The sequence below is a fragment of the Poecilia reticulata genome, chromosome 4, assembly GCF_904066995.2.
Source record: "Poecilia reticulata chromosome 4, P_reticulata-male-v2, whole genome shotgun sequence".
NCBI classification, from domain to species: Eukaryota; Metazoa; Chordata; class Actinopteri; order Cyprinodontiformes; family Poeciliidae; genus Poecilia; species Poecilia reticulata.
The window spans coordinates 28,279,915-28,300,395 of NC_088833.1; the positions used below are offsets into that span (position 1 = coordinate 28,279,915).

Here is a 20,481-nt window from a genome sequence, read left to right on the forward strand (position 1 = left end):
TAAAGTGGCTCCAAATGCCAGCAGCGTGGTCTACTTTCTGATTCGTTCAGGTAACGATTATTCAACAACTAGAAGGCTGTCATAGAGTTGTGAGAATTCATCCCAAGGTGGTCAGCTGATCCTTAAATATGAATTCACAGAAACGACGCAAGACGAGATGACGCCACGGCAACGCATCCTGCCAAGACCACGCCGTTCATCGCAAACAGACAAGCTTGTGATTTTCAACACGTCAAAATGCGTAGTAAATTAGGAAACGGTGCGTTCGACACTCGTGAAACCATGAGCAGGTGTTCATTAATGAGTGAGCAGAGTCACACACCTGTTTAGTACCGTTTATCAGATATGTTAAGGCAGAAAGGTGGGGTCACGGCGCAGAAGGCCGGGGTCACGGCTCGGAGCAGGAGCGCGCTCCCGAGCCGCTCGCCATGAACTTGGACACCGTCCTGAAGTTGTTCTCCTTCATGCCGCGGATGTGGCTGTCCAGTTTCAGTCGCAGCTCGTTGGACCACAGGCTCTCCTCCTCCAGGAAACGAGACACTGCGCTGCGTGCAGGGGACAGCGCCTCCTGGTGGACAGGAGCACTAACTTTAGAGCATTTCAAGGTGAGTTTTCAAACTTTCGGAATCAGACTTTCGAGATGAAAACATCACAAATAAGCCAAAGACAGCAAGCTTCAATCCACTATTACATGAGGTGACTTATTACAGTTAATAATGTCTTGTGATAGTAGTCGACATTTTACAGAAGGGTCAAGCTAAAATATAACTACTTTTTTGTCTCATACAATGGTTCTGTTTTATTTATTTTGTTTTTTATCGCTATGCGCTCATTAACATAACATTACACACACAAAAAATGAAATAGAATAAAAAATAGGAGGTGTGGTGTACAGATATCACATTTAAATAACAAATTCCAGTAAAACTAGTACAGAGTCACATATCTGGACATTTTACCTCAATAAATTTATTTATAATCCATATTTGATCTTCTGCCAGGCATAGAGGGATAGAACGTTTTTGCTTTAACTACTGTATTTCTTTGTGTTTTTTGGGTCGCAAACTTAAAATACAAAAAAAAAGCGTTTAGACTCTGAGTCCACTGGATACAGAAGTCCAAATAAAAACTCATCCCACTTAAAAGGAATTGAAAATTAGATTTTGGTGATTCTCACTGACCTAAAACAAGAATCTAGTTTGATTTAACTTCAGATAATTGGAGAAAAAGTGGATTTTTATCAGCTGTAGAAAAATATGGTTTCAACGGTAAATAACGTTTTTCAAATTTAAGTTTTTAATCAAAAGTTATATTGCACTTTATTACACAACTGTGCAGTTTGAATATCAAACACTTTCAAGGACGTTACACAGAAATCAAGAACTTTCCAAATACTTGAATTCAATTCGAAAACATCGAATTGAATTCAAGTATTTTCCAGGATTTCAGGCAGACAGACGTATGAACCCTGTGACCCCTGACTGCAGCTCGGTCATAGAAGAAGACTCACCTCTTGGCCTCTGGGCCTGGAGGTCAGAGAGTTTTCAGGGCCGGAGTTTTGGCCCTCAGCAGCAAGTCTGTGTGGAGTGAGGGCTGTGGCTGAGTTTCCTCTGCTCAGTCCAGGGCTGCTGGTGGAAGAGGAGGCAGATGAAGAGGAGTGCAGCTGGCTGTCTTTGTGCTCTCGGCCAGGCGGCTCGTTGGAAGATTTTGGAAAGACCTGAAGCTCTTTAAAGAGCCTCTGGATCTTCCTGTCGTAGCTAGCGGGCTGAGTCCTGCAACGACAGCCGTTCAGAGCGTTTCACCATGGAAATGTTTCTGCTCCCATGCGGACGCACCACCTACCGTTCTGGACCAGGCTGCACCTGTGCCGTGGTCATGGTGTGGCTGAGCGTGACGTGTCGGTTCCTCTCCGGACCCGTTTCACCCTCAGCCTCCAGCTGCACGTGGTGCTTAGCGAGTGCCTGCCTCAGATGCCGGTTCTCCTCTTCCAGGCTGCTTATGGAGGTCAAGTAGCGCTGCTGCAGCATCGCAGCAGAGGATTCATCCCCCTGGGGAGAGACGGGCGATCGACGGATGAGCAACACAACCAAGAAAGCGCAGAACTTACTTTAAGGGGAAGGATCCCACAGGCTTCCTGCAGGTTTCACAGACTTAAATTTGAGGCTTTTTAAGACCATTAATGAAATTTAATCCCTGTATTGTGACAGAAATGTACAAAAGAAAATCACATATTATATATAATAATATTTTTTTTGCACAGAATGTACCTGGCCTTATGTGGGTGGCAACTGAAGATAAATTTACACTTACCAATGAAACTTTCATAGTGTAAATACAAATAGCTAGCAAGGATATGATAGCTATAGGGGTATGATGGCTAGCTAGCAAGGGTATAATAGCTAAGAGGGTATGATAGCTTGCTAGCAAAAGTATGATAGCTATGACGGTATGACAGTTAGTTAGCAATGGTATGATAGCTAGATAGATGGCTAGAAATTTGTCTTGGATATCATGCGCTAAACAAAGGTGCAACCACAATTAAGTACGTTACAAACAATAAAAACACAATATTAGCAGGTAATTAGCGCTAGCCTCAACGACTTAAAGCCACAAGACGGAATGAAAATGTCTGTGTGTGACTGGAATATACAAAAGATAACAGTCCTGCCACAAGATTTAAGACTGTACTTAAACGTATTTAAGACCAATCAAGATTTTTTTTATTAAGAAATTTAAAAACACTTTCAGATCTAAATTTTAGATGCACAAATGTAAGACTTTTTAAGGATGTGTGGTCACCCTGTCTTAGCTGCTGTTGGGTGATGAATACTGAGAGACAAACCTTGGGAGAGCGGGACTGCAGCGTCTGCAGCAGACCTCTCAGATGCTCGTTCTCAGCCTGAAGAGTCTCCTGCTGCGCCTGAGTCATCTGAGTAACGGGAGAGGAGAATCTGGGTGGTTTCACTAAACCCAGCAGAAAGGTTAAACATTTGGTCTTGAAAAACGTGAGAGTCTCTCACATTTTGTCTTTAACAGCTACAAATCGAGACGAAAAATCTGTAAAGTGTGGCATACATTTGTATTCAGGCTAAATGCCCCAGAGTACATGGGGCATTCATATACTTTTAATCCCTCATCTGACAGTAGGATGAAAACGTCAATAAAGGAAAGAATGTTCTCTCATCTAGAGCAACAGCCTGGATAAGGTGAGCATTAATCTAAGAGGGATCCAAAAGAGAAGAACAAGTAGAAACATATCTTCTGGTCGGATGAAGCCAAGATTTTGTGGTCTAGCAGAAAAACCTTCATCATCCTGAACACAACATTCCAAATGTGACACCTGGTGGTGGCAGCATCATGTTGTGGGGATGATTTTCTTCAACAGGGGAGATGGTTTAGTTAAAGTTAGAGGCTGCAAAAAACTTGAGACTGGCATGGAGGTACACCGTCTAGCAGGACAGTGAGCATAAACACCCTGACCAGATCCAGACTGAACAACACTCATCTATTTCAACGGTCCAGTCAAAGTTTCGGCCTAACTCCTTTTGATAATCATGGGCATCACTTAAAAACAGTCGCTATCTGGGATTGTTTTTAAGAGACGGACGAGGGAATATCGTCCATCTATGGATGTGGGAAAGCTGAGGCTGAATACAAAAACGCGCCACACTTTTCAGATAGTTGCAACAACAACAAAAAAAGTTCCTCCAGGTTCTTTTTTGTCTCATGGACATTTCAAAATCACATGGTCCCAAACTGACCTTGAGCTGCGTGGCTGCCTCCGCCGCCCGCTGCACCTCGTTGCGAAGCTGCTGCTGGATGCTGGCCGAGGAGCCGCTGAGCGCCGAGATGGACACGTCGCGCTGGTGCAGCTCGCCTGTCAGTTTCGACACCTCCCTCCTCATGCCCTCCACCTCAGCGCTGTGGGTCTGCCGCGCCGTCTCCAGCTCCTCCCGGAGCTGCGGGGGCGACTCTGGACATGTGAGGGGCGACCCGACACGGAGGTGGTGGGGGAAAAAAAAAAAGGCAAAGCAGAAAGAACAAACCTACCTTTTTGCTTTCAGCGAGCGAGTTGTCAAAGTCTGCTGCTATGCTTCTCAGCTCTTTCTCCATCTTCGTTTGATCCTTTTGCTGTCGGCTCATGCTCTCCAATCTGCGTTCAGACGAGATGAACCACACGAAGGTTCAGCTTAATTTGCATAATTAAAACACAAATCAAAGATATTAAGAAAAAAAAAAGATTATAGTGCAGGAAGAGGTAAAAGCCTGATGGGTTTATATAAATAGTGGAGAAAAAAAACTAACTATAACATGTATACAATACGACCCTTCATCAGTTGATCATCACTTTATGATATACAGTCATCTCCAAAGTATTTGTGGGAATTTAAATAGTGTATATTTACAACCATCGGGAAATTAACTTATCTCCACAGAAACGATTGGCGGAAAATGTCCGCTACCAGCTTCCGTAGAAAAGCGACAATCAGAGAAAACCGACCTCTACAACTCTGATGCCGAGGAAGATGAAACGAGTTAAGTAAGAATGAAACGGCATATTTGATTCAAAGTAATGGGTCACAAATCTTACAAAGCAAAAAGCAGACATTTTGAAAATTGTTAACATTGTATATAAACAGTCTGAATCTGTAGATGATGACAATCTGACTGAGCAAAGTGTTTTTGAAACCCAAAGTTTTATGCGAAGTTGTGGGAGAAAAAATAATATCAGACTATAATAAAGTGTTTGTCCACTTTCAGCTGTGATCAACAACAACTCCAAATGTTGCTGATGATATTTGTCATTCTGATCATGATGCCATCGATAAGAGCTTTCTCGGTTTCCTTCAACATGACGCCAGCAGTCGCCCACCTCTGTTTCAGACACGTCACTTCCGTCCTGAGGCTGGCCTCGCCGGCCTGAGCGCCCTGCAGCTTGTCGGCCGTCTTCTCCAGGTCCTTCCTAATGACCTCCAGGCCGGTGCATCCCTGAGCCGCCAGGCAGTCCTCCAGAGAGCTGCAGAACGACAACAACACCAAGCAGCCCGTCACCCTTGCTTCAGATTCCCGACACAGTGAGGTTAGAGCGCCCCCTTGTGCAGAAGGCGCAGCGTTGCATCCAGAAAGAGCTTTTAAACGTCCGCCCACCAGATGACTTGGTCTTTAGCGTGGAGCAACTGTCTGAGTCTGACGGCTTCATTTCGAAGTCTTTGCTGATCCAGGTCAGCTTCCCTCAAGGCGTCCGGTTCGCCTGACCGCAGCTGCAGGACAGAGAGGTCACGTCGGTTAACACGGGACTTCAATGAGCTCAACTGATTTAACTTCAACAGCAATAAATGAAACACTGACCATCACATTTGATGTTTGTGGATGAGGCCACTTGACAAAATTATGTTTTTATGATATAAAGCACTCTGAGCTGCCTCGTTGCTGAAATGTGCTACGTAAATAAACTTGACTGGTTGATATAAAATCCCAATAAAACATGATTTTATGTAGGTTTGGGTTTGTGATGTGACAGTCTGACTACTTTTGGTTTCCACTGTATGTAATATGTGGACTATTATTTAATATACTTACTAGTTGTCCAAATTATGATTACTGTTGTTTTTAGAGCTCAGAGTGTTTTATAAAAGCAGTTAGGTAATAACAGGTTACATTTATGCAATTACATTTAGTTCAGAAAGCTTTTTTTTATTATTCTAAATGTACTTTTAGGATTATTTTTACTACACTGTCCTTTTTACTTTTACTTGAATAATTTGATCATGAAGTATTTTTACTCTTTCTTGACTAAAAATTCTGGACTTTCTACCCACTGAATGAAAAGTTAAATTTCACCAGACAAAGTTTCATAAGTTTTATAATGAAAGAAACTGAATTGGAATTTGTTTTGTTACTTATACAAATTATTGTCATTTTGGTCCTTAAAATAATAACATTTTTCACTTCACTTTATATTTTGGTCTGTCTGCTGATGTCATTTGTAAATATTAAACGATGGATAATTTGATCAGTTACTCAATAACTGAGTAAACTTTTCACCAATTGCTTGAATAATTTCTTGAATGGCTACTTTTTACTTGTGAGTAAAAATATTTTAAAGTAGTGCTACTCTTACATGAGTATAATCTTTAACTCTCTGCCCATTTCTGTATACAAGCGACTGAATGAGCCCCCCCCATGCTGACCTGCTCTGGCTGTCCCAACAGGGCCTCACAGGGTCGCAGACGCTCCAGCTCCAGCTCCTGGGACAGCAGGCTGCTGCGGGCCTTCTCCAGCAGAGCACTGAGATGCTGCACCTCGGAGCAGCACTCCATGTGCTCCTGATCCACCCGCCAGGGTGCACTCTGGGAACAAAAACGCGGCACGGTGACAAACGACCACTTCCAGGTTTACATCTCTCTCTCTCTCTCTCTCTCTGGTTCGGTTACCTTAATGTGTGAGATCTCCTCAGTCAGGCTTTTATTCTGAGCCTCCAGGGTGGTGAGCTGCTTCTGGTACTGTGCCCGCTGCTGCTCCCAATCAGCAGAGAGCCGCTGGTACTCCTGCAGCAACCAGCAGGGTTAACTACACTGCTATCGGTGCTACTGCTGGGTCCGATGTAAGCAATGCAAATGGAGATGCAGGAATGTTACCTTCAACTGGTCTGACTCTTTTGCTGCTCCGCTTGTCTGCTTGAGCTGTTTGCGCTGGAGTTTGAGGTAACTTCCCTTTAAATGGTCCAGCTGAAAGAAAGCCCGTACAACAGCATGTTAGAGTCATTGTTAGTAGGGAAAAAAAAGAAGTACATTTTCACCAAACAATTTCAGAAATTTTCAAGAAAGAACTTGGAAATGTATGAGTTTCAAAATTTGAAAATTAGTTAGAAAAGACTCAGAAGTTATCATATTAATCTCAGAAATTTTCTAAGAAAACATTTTCTTGTCACGACAACATTTTTTTTTAACTTTCATAAAGTCAAAAATAAAACTCAGAAATGTTGAGATAATCTCACAACTTTTCAAAGAAACAAATGTTCTTGTCATGACAGCAAAACATTTTAGACTTTAAAAAGTTTTTAAAAATTTGCTAGAAAAAAAACCTCAGAAATTTTGAGATTAATCTCAGAAATGTTCTAGATAAAATGTGCATATGTCTGAGTCTTAAAGGTTAAAAAAGTTCCAACTTTTGAAACTCAGAAACTTTTGAGAGAAAAATAACCGGATCTCAAAATTTGTGAGTTTTCCGGCAGAAATTTGCTTCTCTTTATTTTCTATCTTCAGTGGCTCTAATACGGCGTTGTAAGCACGTCTACAACCATTCATTGGAACTTTTAATGCATCTGAGGAGAAAGAAAAAAAAAACAGATAAACACTTGGACTGTTTGCTTCAATGTCTCACCTCTTCTCGGAGTTTCTGCAGCTGTTGCTCGTACTTTGTGACCACCTCTTGGCGACATTTCAGGATTTCTTCCAGCTGTTTTTGAAGTACTCCGATCTGCAAACAAAACCCCTTGAACAAAAACTCCTCATGCAATAATTTGGATTCTTTAAGAAAAAAAAATGCCCTCAGCAGGGATTTCTAGGCCTGTTCGCTTCACCTCCAGGTCCCTCCGCTCAATGATGTTTTTGGAGGTTAGAAGGCCCTCCTCTCCGTTCTTCACCCTGACCTCCAGGGCATGCTTCTCAACCATCCACTCCCTCCTCTGGTGGCTGATCATGATGTCGATCTGTCTCATCAACTCCTGGAGCTCTGGCTCGCATGACGACAGAACAGAACTACAGCACACAGATGAAAGCACGTCTGTTAGAGCCAGTAAAACACAACATTCACGTTCTAATTCAGTTTGCTGTTACCTAAAGTTAGTATTCCGCGCTGATTCAAGAGAAGCCTCCATCTGGATCAGTTTTTGTTTTTTTTTTTTGTTGTGCTTGTTGTTGGTAAAGTCTTCCCTGGAGGTGTTAACCTAAAGGCTCCTCATGTCTTTCACCGGCTGACAACAAAACAGCTTGTGGAATCCTGAACGTTACACCGCCTCCACTGCCACCCAACTGAACTGGGCAACAACGACGCTTCCACACAGCTGCTAAAGAAACGGAAAGGACTGATCTGAGGCTAAGCGCTGCGGGTAAAACACTGAGCTTCACACAGTGATTTACTAGCGGCAGAAGCTAATTTACAGCTAAGTTTAGTCCGTCCAAGGATATTTGTTTACATCCGTAACAGCACTTATGCCGCCTTTCACTCCTTTCAGTACAATGAACTTCCTGTGGTAACCCCGCCCCCACACTGTGACCTCAGCACGTTGTACGTCAACCTAACCGAAGCCAAGGTTTTCTAGTTTCAGATGGCGCTCATGGCTCGTCTGAATAGGAAGGTACTGTAAATTTAATGACACGTTAGGAGGTATATAAGGTATTACATAACTATGAATACATATAAACAGACACACATACAACATCACTGTGCTGATAGGTATAATTCCCATTGTGCCGGACAGTTGAACACGTGGCTCGTTGGTCTAGGGGTATGATTCTCGCTTCGGGTGCGAGAGGTCCCGGGTTCAAATCCCGGACGAGCCCTTATTTTATAACTAGTTTTATAGCTGCTTGTCTGTTTCATTTATCTCTGCCTCACTTTCCTGTAGATGTAATAATATGCACTATTTGTTCCTTTGTTGTTAGGTGTTCTAATGATATACGGGTATACACAGAGGCAAAATACGAAAATCTTGGAAAACATAGATCTTTCGAAAGATTTGAAAATTCATACCCTATCTTGTTTTATTCTGATCCAATGGGTTGTGGGGCTGCTTCGCCGGCCATTTCGACTTTTCGCCATTGCGTTCCTTTTGGCTCGTTTTTTCATTCGATTCTGAGAACGAAACAGATAGAGGCATCTGCTCCTGCTTGCAGCAGTTATGTACGGCAGGTTTATTTTTGCTACTCAGAAATTGCTGTAGGGAGTTGTGACTTGTTTATGGGTACTCACAAAGTATTTCTACACGACAAAAAACTGATATATTATTTTTTAAATTAAAAAACAAAACTAGCATGCCATTAGACTATAAGTAGATAATTGAAAATGTCAAAAATCATCCGTTGACTCGAAAACGTTACCGGTAACCCCACTTGGCGGATGACCAATCGAAATATGTTCGACAGGAAAACGTCCAAGACGGCACCATTTCATTTCTGTTGGTCTTTTCGGGTGAATTAGTTGATTTAAAGAATGAACCACGGCATTTTGATTTAACCCGCTAATCAGATAAGGGCACAGCTGTTGTACGTTAACAGCACAGGTACAAAACAGTTACCGGACTTCCTTTTTCTTGTGGCTCGTTGGTCTAGGGGTATGATTCTCGCTTTGGGTGCGAGAGGTCCCGGGTTCAAATCCCGGACGAGCCCAATCTTTTTCTACTCTTATTTTAAAATAATAATAAAAAATATTATATATAATTTTTTTTTTTTAAAGAGCGCTCTGTTACCACGGGCTCCCTATTAGCGTTGTTCCTCCCCTTCTACCCACACCCCTCCTACAGCCTCCATCCTCCCTTCCTTTTCCCTCCACCTGCTTTCGGTCAAACGGCGAACAAAGAGCGCCTCCACCTCTCTGCTCCCCCAGCTGTTGTTGGGAGGGCTTACGACCGGGTAGAAATAAAGAGAGAGACGTTCCTGTTCCGCCCCCACAAACGCCGCAGACAGTTCTGACAGGCGGCAGCCGAGCCGGACTCTTTCACTCTGTTCACAGCAGCGACACTGAAAAACAGACGAGACAGATCGGAATCAGCTCAGCTGTAAGTACGGCGTTATTACTGTAAGCTTTATTCTGTGAACAGGATAAAAATCACATGATGCTATCTTGTTTATTAGATCCGTTTCTGTTTCCTTAGTGCTCTTTTAAATTAAGGTTTTATAATAATGTGTTACAAAGCGATCTAAACTTTTTTATTGATGTTTGACTTATCTGTAGAAATTTGAATGTTATATTTTTTCTATTTGCTGAACTTGAATAGAAAATGTGATTTTTTTTTAAAGGCTTGTAATTTTTGCAGCTTCACTCTAGTAACATATTCATACATAATTTGATTCTCTAGGGAGAGTCAGCGTGGGAATTTGAATTAACTGCTTTGACACATCGTTGGAAGCTTTTCAGATCACCCTCAGGGATTTATTATTATTAATATTATTCACCGCAGCAGCAGAAGGAGAAAAACTCCCAGTGTGCGCCTCACCATGGTCCTGTGTGAGGATGGCGAGTGCAGCGTCTGCCTCCTGCCATACTCCCGCATGGACCGGATACCCCGGGTGCTCCACTGCAGGCACACCTTCTGCGAGCCGTGCCTGGAGACGATATCCCAGCTGAGGAGCGGGCACCTGGCCGTGTCCTGCCCGCTGTGCCGCCGGGTCACCTGCATAGGGCGAGAGCGCAGCCTGCAGGAGGCCCTGTGGGTCGACCTGGAGCTGTGGGAGCGGATACAAGAGGCAGCAGTGGTGGAAGAGCAGGAGGAGGTGGAGGAGGAAGAGGATGGACAGAAACAAAGAGTGGCGGTGCAGAGGGTGGAGGCTAAACAGCAGCCAGCATTACAGGCCGAGTGGTGGGTTCATGAAAAGAAACACCAGCGTTTAACTGGAAAACGAGTCTATTTTTACTCTCCCGGAAATTTGATTTTCCATAGCCGTTTTTTTGTCCTGACGCCACACAGAGATGGCATAAACATAAATATGGGGGCTTGTTTCTGGGAACAAAACACACTTCAGGCGCTTATCCAACTGAAGGGCTGGAACGATTAATCTGATTAATCGCAAGGAATCGATTATTGAACTAATCACCAACTAATTTAGTAGTGATCAATCGTTAACTGGAGGATACAGACTCAGAAAGAACAACTCAGAGTAATTAAGTTAAAACTGCACAAAAAATTTACATTTTGAATTTGTGATTTTAAAAAATGAACTTTGTAAATATGTTCTAAGCACAACTCCTCAAATGACATAATTTTAGATTTATCCGTTCAAATTAGGTAAAAAAAACAAAAACAAAAAAACTTTGTTACCGTAAGTTGAGTAGAAGGGTTAAAGTTTTCACATGTTGATGTTAGAAGAATGTTTCAGCTGCAGAGGCTTCGTTTGCTACAAATGATCAAGCATTCGCTAACAGAATGCCACATTGTTACATTTTAGGCAATAACATGTTTGTTATTTTAAAATTAACTGAATTATTTATTTATTTATTTGCATCTTTTAATGTATTTCTACTATTATTTAAAAAAAAAAAAGATTGAAGTGGTTTTATGAAAAATCTGCAGAATGGGCCAATTTTTTAAATCCGATTAATCGTCAGAATAATCGATTAGTGAATCAACGGCTAGTTGCAGCCCTGTGCGAGCATCTGAGCGCCTTCAGGAATAAACTTAGGAATTCCTTACATACCGAGGCGGTGGCACGTGGGTGCTAAGCTGCAGACGACCCATTAGCGCCTGAGCTCTGCAGCGCCGCACTCTGACCACAGGAAGCTCATCTCCTGCCCCGTCTTCCCTCTCCTCAGCGTTTCCTGGAGGCCGGCCCCGGCGCGCCGCAGGCTGCCCTCTCTGTTCCGGAGGTTCAGCTGGACCAAGCCGCACCAGGAGACCGTCATCCCCGGCAGCAACAACGTGTGAGTTTTCACTTCCAGGACAGTCGTTAGAGTGGACTCTGAGAGGAAAGAAAGTGACTGAAGATGTTTGTTTGTGTTTCATTTAGGGAAATGAAATCCTGGCGCCGACTCTCAACAGACGACGTCTTCTAAGAAATGCAACCAACCGGTGGATCCATTTTGTCTTCCTGTTGGGAGACGGTTTTGTCCTCAGCTGAAGGTCTTCCCATTATTTCATCCAGGCTTAAATCTCCCAGCTGGTGCAGTGGGATTTAGTTCAGCTGTCCCAGTCCGGCTAACGCCCCCAAAACCCCCTCACAGCAGATGGTCCGCTCTTCATCGCTCAGTGTAACTTATTCTTTTCTTTATTTATGACAGTTTGTTGACAGAGTTTGTAATTAAACTATTTTTTAAATATTTCTCTTCCACATTTTTTTTCTTTCTTTCTTTGTGATTTTAAGGAATCATGAACTCCAGCTTGAAAACTCTTCCCTCCATCTTTCAAGAAGTATTTAAGTCAGAGCAAGAATATGATAATGTGACTAGAACTTTATGCACAGCAACAACAACAAAATGAAAGCTTTGCATAAAACACCCAGTCAGCCATGAAAGTGGATTATAATCTTCATTCATCGAGCATCTGGCAAATTTTCCACGTTAAATGATATCAGAGAACTGGATCGTCACTTTGAAGGGAACGCCCTTTGTTCCCCCTGCCTGCCTGTGTCTGTGCTGGAGGGTTCTGTTGTTATGAAGTGTGCCGTCACACACACACGCACACACACACACACACACACACACACACGTCTCACTCCGGAGCCGTTGTTTCAGCATGAATTTGTTTCGCCTCAGTCATATTAAGGTCAGCGCAGTGAGAATCCGTTAGTCGTCCCACTGGTTTAGGAAACAGCAGGCTGCCTCAGCTGCAGATCTCTTAAAGAGACAGTCCCGCTTTAACACCTGTTATTAATCTGACTGAGCCTTTCAATTCCCCTTTTCCATGTTTTCATGTTAAAGCCGTAAGCCTCAGTGGTGGTGTGATTTATTTGGGATTAAATGTGAGCGATCTAAACCACAGGTGTCAAACTCAAGGCCTGTGGGCCAAATCTGGCCCACCACAGCTGTTAATGAGGCCCTCTACAACTTAGAGGGCCTCATTAATTTAAGTTTTAAGATAACAGCTACATGCTTGAATATTATTTTATCAGTCAACTCCAACCAGTTTTCAAATATGTAGGACCAAATTACATTATTGTGAAAATATATTACAGATGGACACAATTTTATAATTTTTCTGACACACAGACATGTCATATTTTAACTATTTGCTAACGGGTAATTTTGTCTCAATTTTCTTGGAGGCTGTTCATGGTCAATGAACAAGAGTTTGGCCCCCCTTCTATTATCCTGTTTGTATGTTTAGTGTTTGCACCTTTCTCTACCACACTTTTTTCCTTCCACTCAACTTTCTACGAACATGTTTGGATACAGTACTCTGAACAACCAGCTTCTTTAGCATTTGGTGCTCGTTCTACCGACCCACAGAGAACGTGTTTGGAATTAAATGTGCTCGTTAGGTTTTGACAACGTTTAACTTTTTCACAATATTCTAATTCTCTGATATACCCAATTTTGGGTTTTCATTCTCTGTAAGCTACAATAATCAAAACTACAAGAGAAAAGGCTTAAGATATTTTACTCCATGCGCCATCAATCTATCCATATAATGCGGGTATTGCATGACAATAAATATTTTTCACCATATACTAATTTTCTTTAGACATAACTATAGACTAATGTTCTCCCACAACTCCACAGAGCAGCTTTGTGTGGTTTAAATACTTCTACAAAGCCTCGTATATCCCTGTAAAATGACTGTTATCATAGCACTAACATCACTTTATTGATTATTCCTATTAAAAGGCTGAATGTATAACCTTAACCGGGACGAGCATCGTTGGAGATCATCTCCCAGGCGGCGAACCTGCAGGGACAAGCAAGAGTTTCAGTTTCACAACACATTTCCTGACTCATCATGTGTTACTTGTTGTGTTTATATTTAGGATTAAAGTTGAACTGAGAAGGAAGGAACTCCCAGTGATGTTACAAGCACATTCTGTTACAAATATTCTGCCATTTAGCATCAGACTTATTCAAAGTATGTCTAATTTAATTATTGGCATCCATAAAATAAAACTGTCCATAGTAAGCAAACTCCAGATAAACAAGTAAATGAAAGTTTAATGATCTACACACACAGCAGTGGCTGCCTAACATATTCAGGTAGTGGTGAGGTCAAAGAACCACTTAACAACAGGAATTCCAGCAATCGAATCTTTGAAACAACACTGAGTAAACACTTACCAGGGTTTGCTAAGTATATTAGGTAATATACATTCCTGAGTAGGGATGTTTAATCCACACAAACAGTTACAATGTCTGTGACTGTACAATACAGGTGAGCAGCACCTGATGGCAAACAAACAGAGCTTCTCACTGCAAGGCAACAGAGCTAACAGGTTAGTCACCTTTTAACCCAGGTTAAAAAAAAAGAACTGGGAAATAAAGAAACACAGTTAAGACAATAACAATAGTCACATCAAACTAGCTCATTTCCTTATTAGTCCTGGAGGAGGAAAGTTATTTCAGATCAATGTTTTCCAGTTAATTAGTTAATTAAGAAGAAACATTTCTATCTCCTCTATTGTGTTAAAAAAAAAGTCGCTTCCAAAATTCATTTGTCATGTTATAATCAATACAGTTTCTGAAAATTTCCTGAATCTTCACACACTGCAACTCCAAAGATTCTTCTAAAAACAGTAAGAGGACTTTCAGTCACTCCAAATTTCTTTACACTTTCTTCAAATGAGACAAATTTAAATTTAAAGTAGTGTTTACCTTTAATTCATTCTGGTACCATAAAAAAAATAATAATGTGGACAAACAACTTCAGCCGCAGCTGCAGGTGAACGGCATCTGTAGCAGAGATCAGACAATATTCAGAAATCAAATTAAATTCAAGGTCAAATAACTGTTGCAGGAGATAACTGTCATACATGAATAAAATGCTAGTTTAGTTTATCTTGTCAGTGTATTCTTGTTCAACTGGTATATTAGTAAGAATGTGTTCATAAAGCAACCATATTGGGAACAAGACTGTTCTGGGTTGGAATCTGAAAAGTTTTGGAAAAGGCAGCAGCTGTTTGGGATCCTCCTTTTGTTGGATCTGATGTTAGATTTCTTGTCTGTCATTCTTGGTAATTTTTCACAGCTTTAGCTAAAGAAATACGAATAAACTGTCTTGATGACAGGTGGCTGAAAATATGCCTGTTTAAAAATGAGGATGTTGACAATAAAAACAACACATTTATGTTACACTTTCTTCCAAATATCCCCTTAAGTAGTTACACCCCATATCCGTCTCATTTTTTGTTTATCAGGTGGATTAACTATAGATTTTTTGGTGACTAACTTTTTCCAATCGAATAATTACTATTGTAATTCTGAAAAAAAAAAGTTTTATATTGTATAGTCTCCTGAGGATTCTCCGCACATTTTACTGTCCTTTTTAAGATGTGTCCTCACTAGTATTGAACATTTTACTTCCGAGGAATTAACATTATGACCCAACAAGAGCATGTCATCAGACAGAAAATAAAGAGCTGGTTGCCAATTAGCCGTGTATTAAGGTTTTCAAACTGATCGTTCCTGTATCTGCATTTCTAGAAAAACCCCACATCTAACATGTTAAGTAAATGTTGGTTTCTTACTGTCTTGGACATGACAATCAGTACAGCACTGAATTATATTTTAGTAAATAAAACAAAGATACTTACATGTGTGCTGCTATAAGTTAGCATTGATAGGCTAGCAGTGAAACTGTAAGACGCAGTAGAAAGATCTTTTGTAACAAAGAATCAAATGTTAATGCATTTTAAATTAAGCTATTCATATTTGTTTAAGCAAATAGTGATTTTATCCAATATTGGTCAAAAAAACATCTGTTGATCACATTATTGAAGGAAATACAAAAAACGTAAAATTTTTAATGAAAAAGTTACTCTTAGGTCACAATTGATACCTAAATTTTGCAAGCAAAGCAAAGAATTTAAGAGCATCAGTGTTATTTTATGTTCGTGGGCATATAAACCTAATTTTTAACTTTTATGTTGTGGATGGGTTACTCTGATGTTGGCTAATAGGAAAGCTGAATATCTGGTTATATTAGTCTCACTGAAACTGGGTATTTTTACCGAGTCAGGACAGAAACTACGGTTCCTCCCCATGTACACAGGTTGTTGGTTAGTAAGAGTGGATATTCCTCTAAGTCAGTGGTCCCCAAACTACGGCCCGCCTCCACATTTGGCCCCCTGAACAATACCAGAGAGCATTCAGATTTTTTTTTCATATATTGTATTTTCCGGTGGATTACATATATCTGGATTTTTCTTCAACCACCAAGGGGCTCTTTAGCAGGAAGTGTGTCCTGTAAACTGTGGGTGTTTTGTTTTGCATGGCCATCTGTTGGACTTTTAGGGAACTGCTTGACTTTTATGTTATTTAACATAAGAGGAATTCCTCACTTTAACAGATGAGGAATTCATATGTTAAAGTTACTTTCCCAATGGAAAGTAACTTTCAATGGAATATATACTAGTCAGTCCCAGTGACTGTTTCACTAACGGTTTTTGCCCTTGTGCTTTCTGAGTAAAAATCAATCGAGAAACGCCACACACCCCCTCCCGTTCAACAATTTCCGGCAGCGCAGGTGATAAACGTGTAACACTTTTTCTGTTACAAACTGACTCCGGCCCCCACCAGAGAAGGGAAAAGTTATGTGGCCCTCACAGGAAAAAGTTTGGGGACCACTGCTCTAAGTAATAGTGGTAATATTTTGTATAAGGTTAGGTTTTTAACTTGAGAAACAAACATATTTCCATTTGAAACAATCAAATCAAATGATGAGCAAAGGAAATTGTACAAAAGACACTCATGCAGAAGGCTGGTAATAAGACATCTTTATTAACCATTTGTAGAGACATGCTAGATCTCTGTACAGTGTGAATGAGAACCAGGTCAGCAGTAATCAGGTTTGATGCTCTGATCTGTGATAGTACAATCACAAAAATCAGCAGGGAAACCACCCCGGCCCCTGCTCCAACACGCAAACATCCCATTTACGTCCCTCAGTCAAACTGTGTGGAATGTTGAAATGGGCCGTCAACAAATAAAGGCGAACTCTGCCATATTAAGGGTTTAAATACAATGGAGTATCTCCAAAATTCAATCTGAAAAACAAAAACTCGAGTTAATTGTTAGAGTGCTTTTCTTAGAAGGAACCACAAACATTTTGTTGCAAAATGGACCCACACAGAGCTTCCTCTTAGCATGTTGAGGGAAGTTCAATGGCACTTTATTTTGGTGTGTTTGTATTCTGGTGAACGTTTCCTGTGATATTTTAACCAGCTGTTTCATTATGTTGGTTAGAGTTTGTTTTAGAAGTGTGCTCCATATATAGATGTGTGAAAATGATTCAAAACCGACGCTTCTACTCTAGGACACACTACTCCAAATTGTATGGAAATTAACAATGACCATTTCCTTTTAACGTTTTACATTTTCACTCTATATCTAAAACACATTCTGCAAAAGTGCTGTAAAGACTTCACATCAAAGACACATCAAATTGAAGTAGTGTTCTTAGCACTGGCTGACTTCACCACCAGAACGTTATAACTGGCCCCGAAGGCGGAGAGAAATAGTCCATAATGTCAACATTTTCATTCAGTTTAAACACAAGCAAGAAAAAGAACAAACAAAAGTGGAAATACGTTATGCGACAGTTTCTTTACCGATCAGACACATCTTTGAATTAAGCGACTGTACAATTAGAATGAAGCGTCTCCCAACTTCATAATAACCTGAAAGGTCTACATGTGCAAATTAGTCTTTAGTCGGTGAGGAAACAGAAGAACGACGTTTTAAGGGTGTAGTTGATCCGTCTGCTCAAAGGGCACACGGCAGAGGGTTGGACTCTTCGCTGCTCGTTTACAGCGATCTGCATACACAGATCGTCATTAAACACATAATTCTCCCACAGCAGCTGGACGGACACAGTCCGTGACGTACAGACCGAAGGTGTCCTTAAAGAGAGCCGGAATGTGGCAGGAGTGAAGTGACGTGGCAGTGGCCCTCAGGGGAACTGCGTTCTAATGCCGTCCATACAGAAAGCACAAATTTACACACACGGCAAAAAATAGAAAATAAATATGAAATCAAAAAGTTGTCAGAAGTCAAGTATACAAATCCAGCTCTTAGAACGCTGTGCAATCAAGTCACTGGTGGAATATTACATTTTTCAAACTCGTGTACACAGGTAGACAGTACCTATGCTTTACAACTAGGCATGCATTACATACTCTGGACTTTACAGCTCGGATTGATCCGTAACGTCTGAAATACAAATGTGAGGATAACAGCAGGGCTACAGGCAGGAAGGCTGTGATTGGCTGTTCTGTAATTAGCTCAGATACTCAAGAATAGTCGATAAAGCTGAAAACGTATTTTTTTTGCGATTGCCCACAATCGTCGTGGCACACAATACAGTGTGGTCTGTTCTTCAGGCTCTCAGACATGTTCTTGTTTTCCTAAAGTAGATAAAGAAAAAACTTCCAGAGGAATCCACCTTGTTATAAAAAAATATGGGAAACAAAAGAAAGCCTTTTACTGTTCCACATGGGAGAACTAAATCTATTCTCAGATTAGGGTTTTTTTGGGGGGGAAGTTTTACCAAGTTGTACAACTTTTTTCTTGACTTTTTTTGTGTGGCATTTTTGTTAAAGTAGACCCAATTTCACATATTGTTAGTTCCAACCGATGATCAGTGGCCGGATGAGGAAACCGGGATCTCAACGTGCAAAGTCAACAGCGGGGTTAACCAATGGGAAGCAACGTAACAAAGCGTGTGGCGTCGATGATGGAGATCCACGGAGGAACCATGAGCACTAACAGGAGCAGCCGCTTTCAGTGGTCTGGGGCTCCTGGGGTTTGTCCAACTTTATGTCGATCACTGAAAAATATTAAGGAAGCCAAGCAAGCAGGTCGACAGGACATTGTATAGATCATTAAAACTCAGATACATTAAACAGAGAGACTTTTCAAGTATTTATAGTTGCCCATCAGTGTTTCTGAAAACTGGAGCTAACAGTGCAGATGAACTGCAGGCCCTGAAGGCCTCAGCGGTCCCACAGTTTATCAACTCCATAACTAGACACAATGATGCAGCGATTCTTGCAAAAGGAACAAAAATCATCAAAATTATCAGAAGCACTTTAAGAAAATCATTTTGTATGTAATAAATCTATATAGAGAGTGTTTTACTTTTTGAATTGAATGAAATAAATTCACTTTTTGGACTATAGGCAGCTTAAAAGAGAACACACAAAGACACTAGCTGCAATGCAAGTTTCCAACCACTAGATGGCGCCTTTTCCTAACCTTCCAATAATTCACCAATGAGATTCTGAATGAATCTGAGCAGAGTCACAGCGGGTTTGGTGTCTATCTGCAGCGATCACTAGGAGAGAGGTGGGTTACATCATGGAGGGTCGTCGGTCCGTCACACAGGCAGACTGGAACAACAACCATGTGTGTACACACACACACACACACGCGCACACTGAAGGGGAAATTAGAGCAATTAAATGAACGATTCTGTTTTTGAGCTGTGGGAGGAAGCTGGAGTACCCAGAGAGAACATGCCAACTCTATACAGAAATACCCCAGGTTGAGGTTTGAACCCTGGAACTTCTTTCTGCAAAGCAACAATATTACACTGCAAAAAACACAACGTGTTAAGTATTTGGTTAGTGTTTCTAGAAAGAAGACAAAACTAACTCATAAGTAACTTTGCAGAAAGATACAGGAGCTTGATTTAAGTCAAAATTCCTTAACTGATGAAAACATGCTGGTCCACCGGCAGATTATTTCACTTATAACAAGACATTTTCCCCATGGTGAAAGTGAAATCACCTGCCAGTGAAACTAGCACTTTGTCATCAGTATTAAGGAATCCTTGGCTTGTGAAACAAGCTCCGATGTTTCTCTGAAACATTATTTTTTAGGTTAGTGTAGCCTTGTTTCCATATTTGCACAGGAAACTAGATTTCAAATGCTTGGTAGGATTTTTTTTTCCAATTAAAACAGTCACGTTAAGTGAAACAAATCTGCCAGTGGAATCAGTCTATATCTTGCTGAAAAATTACTTCAAAGTTGGTTTTGTATTATTTCATGTTCAAGATATTTTCACTAAAAACTAGCAAGATTTTGCTAGTTTTTGCAGTGTATTAACCATCCCACACTTATAAACAGGGCTCTATTTTTATTCATTCTTCGGAACAGTCTTTTTGGACAAAGAGAAAGCGTCCAAGTGATGCAGCCCAGTCCGTCTGCTGTATTATGATGGAGACATTAACTTTGAATCAATCCTGGCTTAAATCACTGTGGAACAATTGCCTAGCTAATGAGCCAGGGCTGTAAAAAATAAATAAAAAACACAGTGCTATTCAAACTTTATCTTAGAGACCCAAAAAGCACATCCTGGCCAATCCAGAGCTTCTAGTAAACATGAAGGTGCAGCAGTAGCAGCCTCTTCTTTATGGGGCAACAAACACGTTTGGCCTACATGTGTGCAAACTAGATCCAAACAGTCCCAGTGTGGCTGTCAAGCAGCCCGGTAAGAGGTGGAGCCTCGCCGTGCGGCCGCAGATAGGGGCTCCGGGAGCGGCGCGGCGCGGCGCGGCTCGTTCCCGCTGTTTTACAGTGGAGCGCGTGGTGGTATGATGTCATTTGAAGGACAGCGGTTTA

General features: G+C 41.2%; 3 protein-coding genes and 2 non-coding genes across 7 annotated transcripts in view; 3 read left to right on the top strand and 2 right to left on the bottom strand.

The window, feature by feature from the left end:
• Positions 1-321: 321 nt before the first annotated feature.
• Positions 322-8,297, bottom strand: cep63 (centrosomal protein 63). The gene is made up of 14 exons (XM_008407690.3): positions 7,839-8,297; positions 7,583-7,760; positions 7,384-7,479; positions 6,639-6,728; positions 6,435-6,548; positions 6,192-6,350; positions 5,149-5,261; positions 4,874-5,017; positions 4,051-4,153; positions 3,762-3,959; positions 2,843-2,929; positions 1,843-2,048; positions 1,511-1,772; positions 322-568 (listed from the first exon to the last, which is right to left on the bottom strand). The coding sequence occupies exons 1-14, from the start codon at positions 7,877-7,879 to the stop codon at positions 389-391; spliced, it is 1,971 nt and encodes a 656-aa protein (XP_008405912.2). The 5' UTR covers positions 7,880-8,297; the 3' UTR covers positions 322-388.
• A 195-nt stretch (positions 8,298-8,492) lies between these two features.
• Positions 8,493-8,564, top strand: trnap-cgg (transfer RNA proline (anticodon CGG)). Its single transcript has one exon. It is a non-coding gene; the product is annotated as a tRNA-Pro (tRNA).
• Positions 8,565-9,317: 753 nt separating this feature from the next.
• On the top strand, positions 9,318-9,389 carry trnap-ugg (transfer RNA proline (anticodon UGG)). The gene has a single exon. It is a non-coding gene; the product is annotated as a tRNA-Pro (tRNA).
• Positions 9,390-9,544: 155 nt separating this feature from the next.
• Positions 9,545-12,035, top strand: LOC103463946 (uncharacterized). 2 transcript variants are annotated; one of them, XM_008407688.3, is made up of 4 exons: positions 9,545-9,778; positions 10,079-10,579; positions 11,530-11,637; positions 11,724-12,035. In XM_008407688.3, the coding sequence occupies exons 2-4, from the start codon at positions 10,218-10,220 to the stop codon at positions 11,767-11,769; spliced, it is 516 nt and encodes a 171-aa protein (XP_008405910.1). In that variant the 5' UTR covers positions 9,545-9,778; positions 10,079-10,217; the 3' UTR covers positions 11,770-12,035. The 2 variants fall into 2 exon arrangements, with proteins under 2 accessions (XP_008405910.1, XP_008405911.1); XM_008407689.3 differs by having other exon boundaries at positions 10,181-10,579.
• Positions 12,036-16,617: 4,582 nt separating this feature from the next.
• Positions 16,618-20,481, bottom strand: part of rab6ba (RAB6B, member RAS oncogene family a) — a 56,052-nt gene continuing 52,188 nt past the window's right edge. For both annotated transcript variants that reach the window (XM_008407691.3, XM_008407693.3), the window contains exon 8: positions 16,618-18,685. In XM_008407691.3, the coding sequence (XP_008405913.1) occupies positions 18,621-18,685 (65 nt within the window). In that variant the 3' untranslated portion in view covers positions 16,618-18,620. The remainder of the gene's footprint in view (positions 18,686-20,481) is intronic.